The sequence below is a fragment of the Lampetra planeri genome, chromosome 81 (genome assembly GCF_965212315.1).
Source record: "Lampetra planeri chromosome 81, kcLamPlan1.2.h2, whole genome shotgun sequence".
NCBI classification, from domain to species: Eukaryota; Metazoa; Chordata; class Hyperoartia; order Petromyzontiformes; family Petromyzontidae; genus Lampetra; species Lampetra planeri.
This window is the reverse complement of record NC_136185.1, coordinates 1,842,257-1,860,611: the sequence shown is the minus strand read 5'-3', so window position 1 is coordinate 1,860,611 and position 18,355 is coordinate 1,842,257. Positions and strand designations below refer to the sequence as shown.

Below are 18,355 nucleotides of genomic sequence, written 5' to 3'. Positions count from 1 at the left end.
GAGTGAACACCGCCACGAGTCTAGAGTGAACACCGCCACGCGTCTAGAGTGAACACCGCCACGCGTCTAGAGTGAACACCGCCACGCGTCAAGAGTGAACACCGCCACGCGTCCAGAGTGAACACCGCCACGCGTCCAGAGTGAACACCGCCACGCGTCTAGAGTGAACACCGCCACGCGTCTAGAGTGAACACCGCCACGCGTCTAGAGTGAACACCGCCACGCGTCTAGAGTGAACACCGCCACGCGTCTAGAGTGAACACCGCCACGCGTCTAGAGTGAACACCGCCACGCGTCTAGAGTGAACACCGCCACGCGTCTAGAGTGAACACCGCCACGCGTCTAGAGTGAACACCGCCACGCGTCTAGAGTGAACACCGCCACGCGTCTAGAGTGAACACCGCCACGCGTCTAGAGTGAACACCGCCACGCGTCAAGAGTGAACACCACCACGCGTCCAGAGTGAACACCGCCACGCGTCCAGAGTGAACACCGCCACGCTGTTGACAAGCCTCACCTTGTTATTGTTGTTGTGGGCAGGTCGCTTGTGAAAACAAGAGCGGTACAGCAGCTCAAGCGGGCTTGGCCTGGTAAAAATAAAAACTGTGTGAATATTTAAAGTAAAACAAAGTTACAAAGTGGGGAGCCGGGTGAAGACAAATTCAACTTAAGCGAGATATAATTGTTTTTTTATTCTTCTATCTGGCAAGAAAATTGACACCTTTTTTACGAGGAGTCATGTTTGCATAGACCACAATACCTGCAGTCGGAACGCAAACAAAAAACATAACTCTAAGCGACAGAATTGAAGCAAACGCGATCAGGCGAGGGCAGGAGGCAAGGCCCAGCGTTGTAAAGTTCCAACTTGCACATCGCTTCCATCCTCACTACTACTCAATTGACATCCCTACGAGAGAGAGAGCGAGGCTCTACCTCGGTACACACCAACCACAACAACAACCACCACCACAAGCACCACCACCACAAGCACCACCACCACAAGCACCACCACCACAAGCACCACCACCACAAGCACCACCACCACAACCACCACCACCACAACCACCACGACCACCACCACTACAACCACCGCCACCACTACAACCACCACCACCACGACAACCACCACCACGACAACCACCACCACCACTACAACCACCACCACTACAACCACCACCACAAGCACCACCACCACAACTACCACCACAACTACCAACACAACCCACAACCACCACCACCACAACTACCACCACGACCACAACTACCACCACAACAACCACCACCACAACAACCACCATAACCACCACAACCGCGATGAGAATTTCTCACCTCGGATTTCAGTTCACGGGCGGAGCGGCAACTTCCTGGTCCCTAGCAACGTCACGCGGCAGCAGGTGACATGACGTCACTTGCGGGGTACACCTCCCCCTGGCGTTTGATGCCGATGAGGTCACGCTGAGCGGTGACGCCAGAGAGCGGGTTCAGAGTTCAAGTTTGTTGACAGAAAGGGAGCAGCAGTGTCGAAACGGCCTCAAACGAGTCCCCGGTGCGGTGTGTCAACATCGCTAGCACTGGGGAGACAAAGGCGGCCGGGCGTGGTGCTGGCCACCCACCCCCTCGTGTGCCGTGACGACCTCCATGGGTGCTGCTCGCTATGAGCAGCACTTTGTAGATGTTGTGGTTTGGCTCTCCAGCACACCGCTGGCGACATTTCACGATGACATTTTCACGTCCATGAAAAGATAATCGCCATACTAACCTAGGCCGTTTTTTGGCAAAATCGATTAAAACATTTTTTAGCTTTTTTTTGCAACGAAAAGTGCATTCCTTGGTTGTGTTTCGCCTGAGTAGCCCATATATTACGTTAAAAAGTGGGAAATGTCATGCATGAAATTTTCGTATATAAAAAAGATCATCGGCATACTGTGCCGTTTTTAGGCTCAATAAGCCCAACGTTCACAGCTTTATTTTAGGACGAAAGTTAATTCCTCTATTGTATTTACCCTTAGTATGCCATGTGTTAGATTAAAAGTGGAACATTTCACGATGAAATGTTCACATCCCAAACAGGAAATCGCCATACGAACCTCTGCCGTTTTTGGCTAAAATTGAACGAATTTTTACAGCTGTATTTTTTAACAAAAAGTGCATTCCTCGGTTGCGTTTAGCCTGAGTAGTCTATATATTACATTAAAAGTGAGAAATTTCACCATGAAATTTGAAGTAAAAACATCAAATCGGCATACTTTACCAATGCCGTTCTTGGCCAACATTTTCTAAATTTTCATAGCTAGATTTTCCAAGAAAAAGTGAATTCCTCCATTTTGTTAAGCATTCGTATCTATATATATATAAAATCGCGAATCTGTCTGTCTGTGTGTGTGTCTGTCTGTGTCGCCGGACCATACGCAGTTTCATTGGACGAAATGTGAGGGATTTGCGAGACACGATTGGTCCGTTTGGTTTTCCTAGCGCTGCGATTGGCCCGTTGGACGACCGGCGCGGCCCACGGCGGTTGCCCCTGGCAACGGCCAGCGACGCCTTCGCTGCGGGGTGCACGCCATTTTGAATTCCCGTTAAAAATATGCGCACGCATTAACACGCGACTCTGAGGTAAATTCATCAAAGTTTCACGTCCTCCTCACTCCCCCCCCACCCCAATGTGTGCAATTACTATTATAGGGTCGGTAGATAATAAAATTATAGCGATTAGACAGTATTATTATAGCGCGGGGGGGGGGGGGTAACGGCCCCAGTACCCAGCCTCAGCTGGGTAGGCAATCTAGGCGAGGCCGGAGGCTCTGCACGGTACTAGGCCTCGACACCCCACCCGTGTCAAGCGACGTCTTTGTGGTATAAACTCGATATACCCGGCGTTGCCCGGGGGGAAAATACATTTAAAATCTTCTGAAAACTTTAAAACATTACATACCAATGAAAATACAACTGTGTAATTACTTTTAAACCCGACGCGCCAAGAATCGATTATCTGAATCGCGCAAAGGAATCGAAGGTTGTAGATTCCTTTAGATTCGGACGATTCCCGTTTACTATAAGTTGGTTAAAGTCGATATAAACTGCTACGAACGGGAAATATCCGGCGTTGACCGGGGCAAAAATGTAATTAAAAACTCCTGAAAACATTACAACATAACATACCAATGAAAATGAAACTCTATCATTCAAAATGTAAACCCCCAACATGCCAGGAATCGATTCTTTGAATCGCACAAAGGACTAATCGAAGGTTGTAAATTACTTTAGGATCGCGCTTCCTATTTAATATAAGTTGGTTATAGAGTTGATATGAACTGCTACGAATGGGAAATATCCGGCGTTGACTGGGGCAAAAATATAATGGTGAGGGTGTGATTGGTGAGGATGAGTAGTGAGGGTGAGTGGTGAGGGTGAGTGGTGAGGGTGAGTGGCGGTTGTGAGTGGCGATTGTGAGTGGTGATTAGTGAGTGGTGAGGGGAGGTTGAGTGGTGAGGGTGAGTGGTGAGGGTGAGTGTTGAGGGTGAGTGGTGAGTGGTGATTGGTGAGGGTGTGATTGGTGAGGATGAGTGGTGAGGGAGAGTGATGAGGGAGAGTGGTGAGGGTGAATGGTGAGGGTGAGTGGTGAGAGTGAGTGTTGAGGGTGAGTGGTGAGTGGTGATTGGTGAGGGTGTGATTGGTGAGGATGAGTGGTGAGGGAGAGTGGTGAGGGAGAGTGGTGAGGGTGAATGGTGAGGGCGAGTGGTGAGGGGTGAGGGTGAGTGTTGAGGGTGAGTGGTGATTGGTGAGGGTGTGATTGGTGAGGATGAGTGGTGAGGGAGAGTGGTGAGGGAGAGTGGTGAGGGTGAATGGTGAGGGTGAGTGGTGAGTGGTGAGGGTGTGTATATATGTAAGGTTATTAAGAAATATATTTTTCACCCGGGCAACGCCGGGTACTTCTGCTAGTGCTCTATATTACTTTAAAAGTGGGAAATTTCACGATTAAATTTTCACGTCCCAAAAATAAAATCGGCATACTTATGCCGGTTTTAACCAAAATAAGCAAAATTTTCATAGCTTTCTTTTTCAAAAAAAAGTTAATTCATCAATTGTATTTACCCTTAGTATGCTATGTATTAGATTAAAAGTGGAACATTTTATGATTAAATGTGCACGTCCCAATATAGAAAATCGGCATACTAACCTATGCCGTTTTTGGCCAATAATGGACAAATATTTGCAACTTCATTTTTCAACAAAAGTGCAATCCTCGGGTGTGCTTAGCCTTAGTATCCTATATATTACGATACAAGGTGGGAAATTTCACGCCGGGTACTTCCCGCGAGTATTCTTATATGAGCACACAACTTCATCCGTGATGAACCCTGCACTTTCCTTCGTTTTCATGCAGGAGGCGCTGCAAACCTACTCGCCCCCTACATGAACGACGGAGGAGTAGGGACAGACGTTCGATCGCGTTGGAATCGATCTGCACACGGCGGTCTTCTGGCACGGCCAGCTCTGTGTCGCCTTATCTCCAACCCGCGATCCCAACCAGGTGAAAGTCTGCATCGAACCGAACCCCGGTAAGGCCATTTACCTCACGACTAGAGAAATTTCACACGAAATGTTGCTTTCAATGAAGTCTTCCAGATGTAAAATGACATAAGCTTTAATGAAGAAATACAATTATCTAATTAAAAACAATACAATTCAAAGTTGTTTCATTTTAAAACTTCTAAACGGAGCATCGGGTGCTTGCGTGGATGTGTCGTTCGTGTGAATTTTTTTCGTGACTTTCCTGGCTCAAGGCCGTAAATGGTTGTGAGGGGCACCGCAGGCGGTCAGGCTTGCTTCAACCCATGGTTTTCAACATCCAGACGTTAATCGTCTAGAGTGAACACCGCCACGCGTCTAGAGTGAACACCGCCACGCGTCTAGAGTGAACACCGCCACGCGTCTAGAGTGAACACCGCCACGCGTCTAGAGTGAACACCGCCACGCGTCAAGAGTGAACACCGCCACGCGTCCAGAGTGAACACCGCCACGCGTCTAGAGTGAACACCGCCACGCGTCTAGAGTGAACACCGCCACGCGTCTAGAGTGAACACCGCCACGCGTCTAGAGTGAACACCGCCACGCGTCTAGAGTGAACACCGCCACGCGTCTAGAGTGAACACCGCCACGCGTCTAGAGTGAACACCGCCACGCGTCTAGAGTGAACACCGCCACGAGTCTAGAGTGAACACCGCCACGCGTCTAGAGTGAACACCGCCACGCGTCTAGAGTGAACACCGCCACGCGTCTAGAGTGAACACCGCCACGCGTCAAGAGTGAACACCACCACGCGTCCAGAGTTAACACCGCCACGCGTCCAGAGTGAACACCGCCACGCTGTTGACAAGCCTCACCTTGTTATTGTTGTTGTGGGCAGGTCGCTTGTGAAAACAAGAGCGGTACAGCAGCTCAAGCGGGCTTGGCCTGGTAAAAATAAAAACTGTGTGAATATTTAAAGTAAAACAAAGTTACAAAGTGGGGAGCCGGGTGAAGACAAATTCAACTTAAGCGAGATATAATTGTTTTTTTATTCTTCTATCTGGCAAGAAAATTGACACCTTTTTTACGAGGAGTCATGTTTGCATAGACCACAATACCTGCAGTCGGAACGCAAACAAAAAACATAACTCTAAGCGACAGAATTGAAGCAAACGCGATCAGGCGAGGGCAGGAGGCAAGGCCCAGCGTTGTAAAGTTCCAACTTGCACATCGCTTCCATCCTCACTACTACTCAATTGACATCCCTACGAGAGAGAGAGCGAGGCTCTACCTCGGTACACACCAACCACAACAACAACCACCACCACAAGCACCACCACCACAAGCACCACCACCACAAGCACCACCACCACAAGCACCACCACCACAAGCACCACCACCACAAGCACCACCACCACAAGCACCACCACCACAACCACCACCACCACAACCACCACGACCACCACCACTACAACCACCGCCACCACTACAACCACCACCACCACGACAACCACCACCACCACGACAACCACCACCACCACTACAACCACCACCACTACAACCACCACCACAAGCACCACCACCACAACTACCACCACAACTACCAACACAACCCACAACCACCACCACCACAACTACCACCACGACCACAACTACCACCACAACAACCACCACCACAACAACCACCATAACCACCACAACCGCGATGAGAATTTCTCACCTCGGATTTCAGTTCACGGGCGGAGCGGCAACTTCCTGGTCCCTAGCAACGTCACGCGGCAGCAGGTGACATGACGTCACTTGCGGGGTACACCTCCCCCTGGCGTTTGATGCCGATGAGGTCACGCTGAGCGGTGACGTCAGAGAGCGGGTTCAGAGTTCAAGTTTGTTGACAGAAAGGGAGCAGCAGTGTCGAAACGGCCTCAAACGAGTCCCCGGTGCGGTGTGTCAACATCGCTAGCACTGGGGAGACAAAGGCGGCCGGGCGTGGTGCTGGCCACCCACCCCCTCGTGTGCCGTGACGACCTCCATGGGTGCTGCTCGCTATGAGCAGCACTTTGTAGATGTTGTGGTTTGGCTCTCCAGCACACCGCTGGCGACATTTCACGATGACATTTTCACGTCCATGAAAAGATAATCGCCATACTAACCTAGGCCGTTTTTTGGCAAAATCGATTAAAACATTTTTTAGCTTTTTTTTGCAACGAAAAGTGCATTCCTTGGTTGTGTTTCGCCTGAGTAGCCCATATATTACGTTAAAAAGTGGGAAATGTCATGCATGAAATTTTCGTATATAAAAAAGATCATCGGCATACTGTGCCGTTTTTAGGCTCAATAAGCCCAACGTTCACAGCTTTATTTTAGGACGAAAGTTAATTCCTCTATTGTATTTACCCTTAGTATGCCATGTGTTAGATTAAAAGTGGAACATTTCACGATGAAATGTTCACATCCCAAACAGGAAATCGCCATACGAACCTCTGCCGTTTTTGGCTAAAATTGAACGAATTTTTACAGCTGTATTTTTTAACAAAAAGTGCATTCCTCGGTTGCGTTTAGCCTGAGTAGTCTATATATTACATTAAAAGTGAGAAATTTCACCATGAAATTTGAAGTAAAAACATCAAATCGGCATACTTTACCAATGCCGTTCTTGGCCAACATTTTCTAAATTTTCATAGCTAGATTTTCCAAGAAAAAGTGAATTCCTCCATTTTGTTAAGCATTCGTATCTATATATATATAAAATCGCGAATCTGTCTGTCTGTGTGTGTGTCTGTCTGTGTCGCCGGACCATACGCAGTTTCATTGGACGAAATGTGAGGGATTTGCGAGACACGATTGGTCCGTTTGGTTTTCCTAGCGCTGCGATTGGCCCGTTGGACGACCGGCGCGGCCCACGGCGGTTGCCCCTGGCAACGGCCAGCGACGCCTTCGCTGCGGGGTGCACGCCATTTTGAATTCCCGTTAAAAATATGCGCACGCATTAACACGCGACTCTGAGGTAAATTCATCAAAGTTTCACGTCCTCCTCACTCCCCCCCCACCCCAATGTGTGCAATTACTATTATAGGGTCGGTAGATAATAAAATTATAGCGATTAGACAGTATTATTGTAGCGCGGGGGGGGGGGGGGGGTAACGGCCCCAGTACCCAGCCTCAGCTGGGTAGGCAATCTAGGCGAGGCCGGAGGCTCTGCACGGTACTAGGCCTCGACACCCCACCCGTGTCAAGCGACGTCTTTGTGGTATAAACTCGATATACCCGGCGTTGCCCGGGGGGAAAATACATTTAAAATCTTCTGAAAACTTTAAAACATTACATACCAATGAAAATACAACTGTGTAATTACTTTTAAACCCGACGCGCCAAGAATCGATTCTCTGAATCGCGCAAAGGAATCGAATGTTGTAGATTCCTTTAGATTCGGACGATTCCCGTTTACTATAAGTTGGTTAAAGTCGATATAAACTGCTACGAACGGGAAATATCCGGCGTTGACCGGGGCAAAAATGTAATTAAAAACTCCTGAAAACATTACAACATAACATACCAATGAAAATGAAACTCTATCATTCAAAATGTAAACCCCCAACATGCCAGGAATCGATTCTTTGAATCGCACAAAGGACTAATCGAAGGTTGTAAATTACTTTAGGATCGCGCTTCCTATTTAATATAAGTTGGTTATAGAGTTGATATGAACTGCTACGAATGGGAAATATCCGGCGTTGACTGGGGCAAAAATATAATGGTGAGGGTGTGATTGGTGAGGATGAGTAGTGAGGGTGAGTGGTGAGGGTGAGTGGTGAGGGTGAGTGGCGGTTGTGAGTGGCGATTGTGAGTGGTGATTAGTGAGTGGTGAGGGGAGGTTGAGTGGTGAGGGTGAGTGGTGAGGGTGAGTGTTGAGGGTGAGTGGTGAGTGGTGATTGGTGAGGGTGTGATTGGTGAGGATGAGTGGTGAGGGAGAGTGATGAGGGAGAGTGGTGAGGGTGAATGGTGAGGGTGAGTGGTGAGGGTGAGTGTTGAGGGTGAGTGGTGAGTGGTGATTGGTGAGGGTGTGATTGGTGAGGATGAGTGGTGAGGGAGAGTGGTGAGGGAGAGTGGTGAGGGTGAATGGTGAGGGCGAGTGGTGAGTGGTGAGGGTGAGTGTTGAGGGTGAGTGGTGATTGGTGAGGGTGTGATTGGTGAGGATGAGTGGTGAGGGAGAGTGGTGAGGGAGAGTGGTGAGGGTGAATGGTGAGGGTGAGTGGTGAGTGGTGAGGGTGTGTATATATGTAAAGTTATTAAGAAATATATTTTTCACCCGGGCAACGCCGGGTACTTCTGCTAGTGCTCTATATTACTTTAAAAGTGGGAAATTTCACGATTAAATTTTCACGTCCCAAAAATAAAATCGGCATACTTATGCCGGTTTTAACCAAAATAAGCAAAATTTTCATAGCTTTCTTTTTCAAAAAAAAGTTAATTCATCAATTGTATTTACCCTTAGTATGCTATGTATTAGATTAAAAGTGGAACATTTTATGATTAAATGTGCACGTCCCAATATAGAAAATCGGCATACTAACCTATGCCGTTTTTGGCCAATAATGGACAAATATTTGCAACTTCATTTTTCAACAAAAGTGCAATCCTCGGGTGTGCTTAGCCTTAGTATCCTATATATTACGATACAAGGTGGGAAATTTCACGCCGGGTACTTCCCGCGAGTATTCTTATATGAGCACACAACTTCATCCGTGATGAACCCTGCACTTTCCTTCGTTTTCATGCAGGAGGCGCTGCAAACCTACTCGCCCCCTACATGAACGACGGAGGAGTAGGGACAGACGTTCGATCGCGTTGGAATCGATCTGCACACGGCGGTCTTCTGGCACGGCCAGCTCTGTGTCGCCTTATCTCCAACCCGCGATCCCAACCAGGTGAAAGTCTGCATCGAACCGAACCCCGGTAAGGCCATTTACCTCACGACTAGAGAAATTTCACACGAAATGTTGCTTTCAATGAAGTCTTCCAGATGTAAAATGACATAAGCTTTAATGAAGAAATACAATTATCTAATTAAAAACAATACAATTCAAAGTTGTTTCATTTTAAAACTTCTAAACGGAGCATCGGGTGCTTGCGTGGATGTGTCGTTCGTGTGAATTTTTTTCGTGACTTTCCTGGCTCAAGGCCGTAAATGGTTGTGAGGGGCACCGCAGGCGGTCAGGCTTGCTTCAACCCATGGTTGTCAACATCCAGACGTTAATCGGCAAGGACCATTTCTCGTCCTAATTCGACAAAATCTACGTCAACACGTAATACAAAATTATAATTCGTGTTGTTGAGAATGTATCTCCTCTACGTGTAACTTTTGAGTGGTATGCCTTGTAACTGATGAATGATCCGAGTGTGCTCCCTATTTCAAAGACAATGAGTTGCTCCAGAGGGAGATGCTTCCTGAAAACACAAAAGTACCCTTTGACCTGTATCACAAGAACAATGAGTCTCACCTGAGTGATCTGTACAGGTTACTTGCAAAACACACACTTTGTCCTAACATCACTTATTCAATGTTTGACCCTTATAGACAAAAGGTTACATGTACGAACCCAATCAGACAAGTATTCATTCTAAATTATTGACAGGCATATTAACACAATTTAATTACTGCACTGAAATATACTGCATTAGGTTACATCCTATTAACAAGAAGCTAATTAAAAAAATACGCACCGTCTGCTTAACAGTGTATGTACAACGTACTAATGCACCATTCAAAACGAGTCGGCCATTGCATGCTGGCATCTGGGTCAAAATGTAGCAAATTCTAAAAACATTATCTACAAACTCCACAACTGAGATGCCACATCAACCATCGCCCCCTACTGACAGGCTCTTGTCCACATGCAGGCTGGTGCACGGCCACCACCTTGTGACACATAGGGGCAGCTGCTACCTGGGGATGCTCTTCGAGAGTTTGAGACGAGAAACTATCTAGAACTCATTCTAGATTTGAAGCTTTCTGACTGCAAGGATTCATATTCTTAGGTTTTTTCGGTAAAGTCACGTAGGTAAAACATTAAAATTAATGAAAGTAAAATAAAATAAAAATCACGACGTTTCGGAGGCAACACAAGTCTCCGTCATCAGGTGGGAAAGTCACAGCCAGATTTGCTGCATCAAGTGAGGCAATGATTCAAGATGTAATCCCTTAAAAGCAAGTTGAGGTGGGAGGAGAGGGGGGGGGGAGCTCATCAGAATGTGGTAGCCAATGAATGGAACGTATCGGGAGGGAGGGGGGCGGGGCTGAAAGACGGCACGACGTGCCACGTAGAACGCATCGGGAGGGGGAGGGGGGACGAGGCCAAAAGAATGTACGACGTGGTACACGAGAGTCGGCAGCGTGGACGTGGTTGTGCGCAAGCAACTACTGCTGCACACGCCAACGCATTGGACAGAGAGGGGGAGGGGAGGCCAAAAGAGAGTGTAGGGTGCAAGTGTACATGGACATGTGTGTGTACAAGCACCTGTTGATACACATGATAGAAAAGAACGAAAATGCCCATGTTTGTACCAGTGCTGGCTGAACAATGAAGAGAGTACTGTTAAACACTGGGGATGTTAACACTCGGTAAAGTAAAGTAAAATAGTGCCTGTCATATAAGATGGTCCAAAAATATGTAATTAAGTCTTTTTTGCATGGTTGATAACATCTTTCCAATGATTACTAAGTTTGTACCCATCATCACCGTTGAAATTATGTCTGTGTTTGTATATGTATAGAACTCCGAGTTGCCGAGGCGATTAAGCAAGCACCATATAAATGCAATTGATAACATAGCGAATGCTTGGGAGCTTATTGGCTCTCGCTCCTGGTTAGAGATCTACCCAACACACAGGTCCACACAGACTGGCCGCTCTTACTCTGCAGGTTGAACCTAGGAATTGAGTGTTCAACTTCATTCTTGTCGTAAAAAGCCTGTCACAAAGGTGCGTCTATTGGAGCGACATCGGTACTGGCTTACACATCTACCGGGTCTCCATTTGACTTTGTATTGTCTCGGAGGAAGTCCACCCACACCTCCACTTCCACAAACTGCTGGGAGTTGCCTCGCTCTGCCTCACTGTCAGAATTCTCCTCCTGCTTCACGTTGCCTCCATCGATGTGAAGGTCCGATTTTGGAGTTGAATATTCATCTTCACATTTTACCTTCACTTCTTCGCATTTCACCATCACTTCTTCACTCTTCACCATCACTTCTTCACGTTTCACCTCGATACCTTTAAAAGCGTCCAAGCTGGAATTGTCTTCCGATTCTTGTTTGATGAGGGATGGGCTCATTGCGGCACTTTGACTTTCGCAAGCTGATTTCAGACTCCACTCCTTGTGGATCTTCTGATGCTTGTGTGTTCTCTGGTGTCTTTGAAGATTTGATGACTGTGCAAATGCCTTCCCACACACACTGCACTTGAAGGGATTCTCTCCCGTGTGTGTTCTCTGGTGTGTTAGAAGAGTAGATGACTGTGCAAACGCCTTCCCACACACCCTGCACTTAAAGGGTTTCTCTTCCGTGTGTGTTCTCTGGTGTACTTGAAGATATTTTTTACGTGCAAATGCCGTCCCGCACAGAGTGCACCTGAAGGGTTTCTCTCCCGTGTGTGTTCTCTGGTGTATTTCAAGATGAGATGAAAATAAAAACGCCTTCCCACACACACTGCACTTGAAGGGTTTCTCTCCCGTGTGTGTTCTCTGGTGTACTTCAAGAGTATGTTTAAGTGCAAACGCCTTCCCGCACAGAGTGCATCTGAAGGGTTTCTCTCCCGTGTGTGTTCTCTGGTGTGCTACAAGATGAGATGAAATTAAAAACGCCTTCCCACACACACTGCACCTGAAGGGTTTCTCTCCCGTGTGTGTTCTCTGGTGTATTACAAGATTAGATAACTGTGCAAACGCCTTCCCACACACACTGCACTTGAAGGGTTTCTCTCCTGTGTGAGTTCTCTGGTGCCTTGTCAAATGTCCAGGATGATCCGTGCTGAATGCACACCGGTCGCATTGATGCCTTTTTGCACCAAGCCGCGCCGAGTGCCTTTGCTCCATCAGACCAATTCTGCAGAGGAAGCGACAGCTGCAGTCAGAAAAAAAGTTATATCCACGTCAGTATCGATGCACAGAGGAATGCATATTTACACAGTAACACATGACTTATAAGTCGACACTTATTCATATATTCATGATATAGTGAAAAAGTTTCCCAAATTCATCACAGGGGCTGTTCTGGCACACAATGAGAGGGTGAATGGTCATAAACATGCCTGGAAGCCCTCGTATCTTCAAAATGAATGTTAACCCAAAACTCCGAGCACACAATTTTGGCTGTCTAGCTACAAAAGGAATATTTATGAAAGCTAAATTTAGCTGACATAGCAAAAGGTGTTGAAAATAATACTATTTGTGTTATGCAAAAATGCATAAATTAATGTTCAATCGCAACTTAGAGGTGTGAAGCCAGCCAGGCTCACGATGTCCTTGAACGCTGGAATGAACAGATCTGACTTCAGCTGCATGTGTGTGCTGTGTTAACTTCTTGACTGTTTCCATTCTTATAAAGTTCCAGAGGAAAACTAAAACAAACTATTGTTGTGATACAGCATAACCTCGGTGTTCAATAGAGTTAATAGACTTAACTGCAAACACAAACTTTACACTGTCACACACTGGCATGGTTAAGAGGTATGTCTAGACCCATGCCTAGCCACCTTCATCCACTCACTATTAATGCTTCCTGACTCCACAAAGTAATTCAATGAGGATTAATCAACATCGCCGAGGCTGCGTGTCTCTCTTGCTCCCCGTGGAGAGATGTTAACTACCTCTCCTGGCATACAGGAAGTCGTGGATTCATCCCAACAAATGACGCCTGCTGTATATTTAGTTTGTGTGTCTTTCTCTCTCCCCGTGGTCGCGTGGATTTCCCTCCGGATCCCCCGGTTGTCCCCACTCCACATGCAGAGAGTGAACAACGCCACGTGTCCAGAGTGAACACCGCCACGCGTCCAGAGTGAACACCGCCACGCGTCCAGAGTGAACACCGCCACGCTGTTGACAAGCCTCACCTTGTTGTTGTTGTTGTTGTGGGCAGGTCGCTTCTGAAAACAAGAGCGGTACAGCAGCTCAAGCGGGCGTGGCCTGGTAAAAAATGAAAAAAAAAGTGTGAATATTTCAACTAAAACAAAGTTACAAAGTAGCGAGCCAGGTGAAGAGAAATGAAAACTTAAGCAAGATACTCTTTGGTTCTTTCGGTAAAGTCACGTAGAATAAATAAATAAATTACATAATAGTTTCAGTTTCATTTATTTGGTATAGCCCCGTGAGCCATTCGGCTCTTGAATCGGATGCAACCGCAAAAAACAAAAACATGAACGAGAAAACATCTTAAAGTGACTATGTGACTGTGCAAACATGAAAATCCAGGGGAAAACAGCAAAATATTCCACAAAAAGCACCTAAAACCAACGCTGTGTGCAAATAGCATACGACGTTTCGATTGCAACACAAGCAATCATCATCAGGTACAAATGAAAGAGAAAAAAAACCTAGTAAACTTAGAAATGTAATGCAATACAACACAGAGAGTCAGCTAACATAACAGTCAACACCCCACCTGGTTGATAACGTTCTTCCAAAGATTGCTCAATTTGAGAGAGAGAGAAAACACAGACACGGAGACACATAGACAGACACATAAGCACAGAGAGATGACACAAAGACACAGAGAGAGAGAGAGACACACACATAGACACACAGAGAGAGATGACACAGAGACACACAGAGAGAGACACACATACAGTGATGGAAAAAAGTATTTGATCCCCTGCTGATTTTGTACGTTTGCCCACTGACAAAGAAATGATCAGTCTATAATTTTAATGGTAGGTTTATTTGAACAGTGAGAGACAGAATAACAACAACAAAAAATCCAGAAAAACGCATGTCAAAAATGGTATAAATTGATTTGCATTTTATTGAGGGAAATAAGTATTTGACCCCCTCTCAATCAGAATGATTTCTGGCTCCCAGGTGTTTTGTATACAGGTGAAGTATTGGAAAATGACGGCAGGAAACTCCTTGACGGGAACACACTTCTTTTATTAAATCTTGACTTGTAACAATACAACGCGTGGCCTCTCTTCTTCACAATGCGCTTCTCTTGACTCTGGATTCTGTGCTGCCGGCTCTCTGTGCCTCGTGTAGACTCCGCGCCTCGGCTACACTCCTCTCTCGCCTCGTGTAGACTCTGCGCCTCTGCTACACTCTCCACTCGCCTCGTGTAGACTTTGCATCTCTCTCGCTGGCTACACCGTATGCATACTCGGCTCGTGTAGACCTTCCTCTCTCGCTGGCTACACCGTATGCATACTCGGCTCGTGTAGACCTTCCTCTCTCGCTGGCTACACCGTATGCATACTCGGCTCGTGCAGACCGTTCTCTCTCGCTGGCTACACACTATACATCACTCAGCTCGTGTAGACCGTTCTCTCTCGCTGGCTACACACTATACATTACTCAGCTCGTGTAGACCGCTCTCTCTCGCTGGCTACACACTATACATTACTCAGCTCGTGTAGACCGTTCTATCTCGCTGGCTACACACTATACATTACTCAGCTCGTGTAGACCGTTCTATCTCGCTGGCTACACACTATACATTACTCAGCTCGTGTAGACCGTTCTATCTCGCTGGCTACACACTACACATTACTCTCCATTACTCTCCTCTACTCTCCATTACTCTCCTCTACTGGCTCTATCTCTGCACCTTCGTCTTCATTCTTAGATGGTTCCACTTCTGCCCCCTGCTCCTCTGTGCATCACCTTATATACCCCTTCTTCCCGGGAGACGGAGCGGATGCGGACCTCAACGTCGGCACCGCTCCTCAGTTACCCAATCCACACGCGCTATCCCTACGATCCGGTTCCGCTCAGCGCGTGTTTCCACTCCCCGACCAATCACACCGCGCTGCTACCCGATCACTCCCTCTGGGCGCGTCACCGGCACACAGCCAATCAGCAGCACTACCCCCACCCGCGCACTGACGCCTGCTCCTCCCCGTCAGCGCGCGTCACCACACACACACCCGTACATACGCGCTGGCACACGACATATACACCCAGCGCGTATCACCACTACATCACCCCCTCCCACATAGCTCGCAGCCGGCCCGGCTGCTAACAACAACCAACCGCGATGATAAAACGACAACCAACAAAAAAAAACCCCGTAACCCCCCGAGTGTGCCCCGTAACATAACACAACAACAACAACGACAAGAATAACTATGTACAGATTGACAATGAACACGAAAAGTCAACAATAACACGATACGAGCAAATTCGAAACGAACGCGCCCCACGTCCCTGCGACTACACGCAGTGACGAGGCGCTCCAACTGCCCCGACTCCTCACGAGGCAGGTCATGCAAAGTAGCACGACCTGGCGCGAGTCCGTCTGGCTGGTCCATCATATGGGGCGGGACACTGACGACCGTCCGGCGGTTCCGGTTGCTCCAGACGGCGCGGAACGGGCCTGAAGGGGCCGGCCCCGCCGCGGAGATCCGGCCGCCGGTGATCGGCAGCTGTCAGTTCCGAGACACCTGGGAGCAGATCAGGCGAAAATACGTGTGGATCAGGCAGAGACATTTCCCCCTCTGGGTCGCCGGTCACGTCACACGCCCGGCCATCACGACACACGGGGAGGCCATATGGAGGCGAGAACGGTTTCAGTCGGGAGGGGTGAACGTACCAACGGCGCTTTCCCCACTTTATCTGAACGCACTGGGGCCGTGCAACGCGCACGACCTCCACGGGTCCCCTCCACGGTCTCAACAATTTAGGCGACGTAGCCAAGGGTGCCTGAGGGCAATGCAGCCAGGCCCTGTCACCTGGTTTCCATTCGTGCATGGACACCTTCCGTGCCCGCAACCGTTCATTAGCAATTTGGCGAGCCCGCGAATTAAGCCGTGCGGCCTCCCTCGCCTCTGTCAGCTTATGAATATTAAACTTAATATGTTCTGCCAAATTAGAATTAGTTCGTGGAGCGGACAGGCCAAGTTGCGTTTCTATTGGCGGGTCAGCTTCCCGACCGTACATCAAATAGAATGGGGAAAACCCCGTAGCTGCATGGGGGGCCATTCTATACGCGGCAAGGACTCCCGGGACCTGCAGGTCCCAATCTACATGTGCCTCGCACACCTGCTGGCACAGCATGGAAGTCAAGGTTTTGTGGAGTCTCTCCACCATCCCGTCAGTCTGCGGGTGGTACGGGGAGGTACGCACCTTCTTGGTACCCAACAGATCGCACACCTCTTGCAACAATTTACTCGAAAAATTTTTACCTTGGTCGGTCAGCAGGCGTTCGGGAGCCCCCTTGTCCAGGACATAGCCCTGGACGAAGGCATCCGTCACAGCCGCTGCCGACTGGTTAGCGAGAGGCCACGCCATAGGCCATCGGGTAAAGTATTCGACCCCCACTAACAAATATTTATTCCCTCTCGGCGTGACTGGGAAGGGCCCCAAAATATCGAGTGCAACGAGCTCGTTGGTACGCGAGACCTGAATAGATTGCAGCGGTGGATTAGCTGCCACGGCCGGTGGTTTACGCCTGGCGCACTCAACGCACCCCTTCAGAATATGCACCACATCACTTCCCATTCCCGGCCAGTAATAGTCACGCTGAAGCAGGGCAAGCGTCTTGTTAACTCCCAAGTGCAAGAGGCGTTCGTGTGCCGCCAAGACAACCCTCCCCCTCACAGCGGAAGGCACCACGAGTGCGTTCCGCCGGGACAAACTGTCCCATTTCAATAACACTCCCTGCTCAAGTACATAGGAGCCGGTACGCTCCTGGTCCCCCTCGGGACCCCCAACCTTGCGGCGCAATGCTAGCAGCGAGCTGTCCGCCATCTGGAGGCGGCCCCATTCGCTGAGCGACAGCGAGAGCAGCGAGTCCCGACCCTGAGAGGCAGTGGAATCATCCCTGATCGGTGCGCCCGCTGTCGCAGCCAGTGCCCCCATCTCCCCCGCAAGCGTCGGTTTACAGCGCGCCGATCCCGACAAACACGCGCATTCATCACAAGGCAACAACCGCGACAAGCAATCGGCATTCGTGTGTCGCAACCCCTTACGGTACGTAGTCGTAAACTGATAGTCCTGGAGGACTTCCAACCAACGCGACAACTGGCCCGAGGGCTGGGCGACCCTCAATGAATACTGTAGCGCCGCGTGGTCCGTTCGGACTGTAAAGTGACGGCCATAAAGATATGGCCTAAACTGCTGCACAAAAAAAACAATGGCAAGCAGCTCGCGACGGGTGACACAGTAGCGCTGCTCCGCCGGAGACAACACCCTACTACCGTAGGCGACAACTCTTTCGACACCCCCAACGACTTGGGATAGCACCCCCCCAATGCCCGTGTTGCTAGCATCCGTGTCCAGCAAAAAGGGACTGGCAAAATCGGGATAACACAAGGGTGGGGCACCCACCAAGGCGTCCCGGAGGGAGCGAAACGCGGCCTCCTCCTCCGGTCCCCATTTGAACTTCACTCCCTTCGCCGTTAGAGCGTGCAAGGGTTTTGCAATAGTGGCGAAGTGCTCAACGAACCGCCGATAATAAGAAGCAAACCCGATGAAACTACGCACGTCGGAAACGGACGTAGGTGTCGGCCACGAACCGACACAATCCGTCTTCGCGGGATCGGTGGAGATCCCCGAAGAATCGACAATGTGACCCAAGTATCTAACCGACTTCCGAAGGAGGTGACATTTGGCCGGTTTAAATTTCAGCTTAGCCGATCGCATTCG

The 18,355-nt window shown here is 48.7% G+C and overlaps 1 protein-coding gene across 1 annotated transcript in view; it reads right to left on the bottom strand.

Annotated features, from left to right (window-relative positions):
- LOC144738298 (uncharacterized) overlaps positions 1–12,605 on the bottom strand; it is a 39,717-nt gene extending 27,112 nt beyond the window's left edge. The window contains exons 1-2 of the mRNA XM_078621304.1: positions 11,759–12,605; positions 518–606 (exon numbers count right to left, since the gene is read on the bottom strand). Of these exons, the coding sequence (XP_078477430.1) occupies positions 518–606; positions 11,759–12,598 (929 nt within the window). The 5' untranslated portion in view covers positions 12,599–12,605. The remainder of the gene's footprint in view (positions 1–517; positions 607–11,758) is intronic.
- Between the last annotated feature and the right edge of the window lie 5,750 nt (positions 12,606–18,355).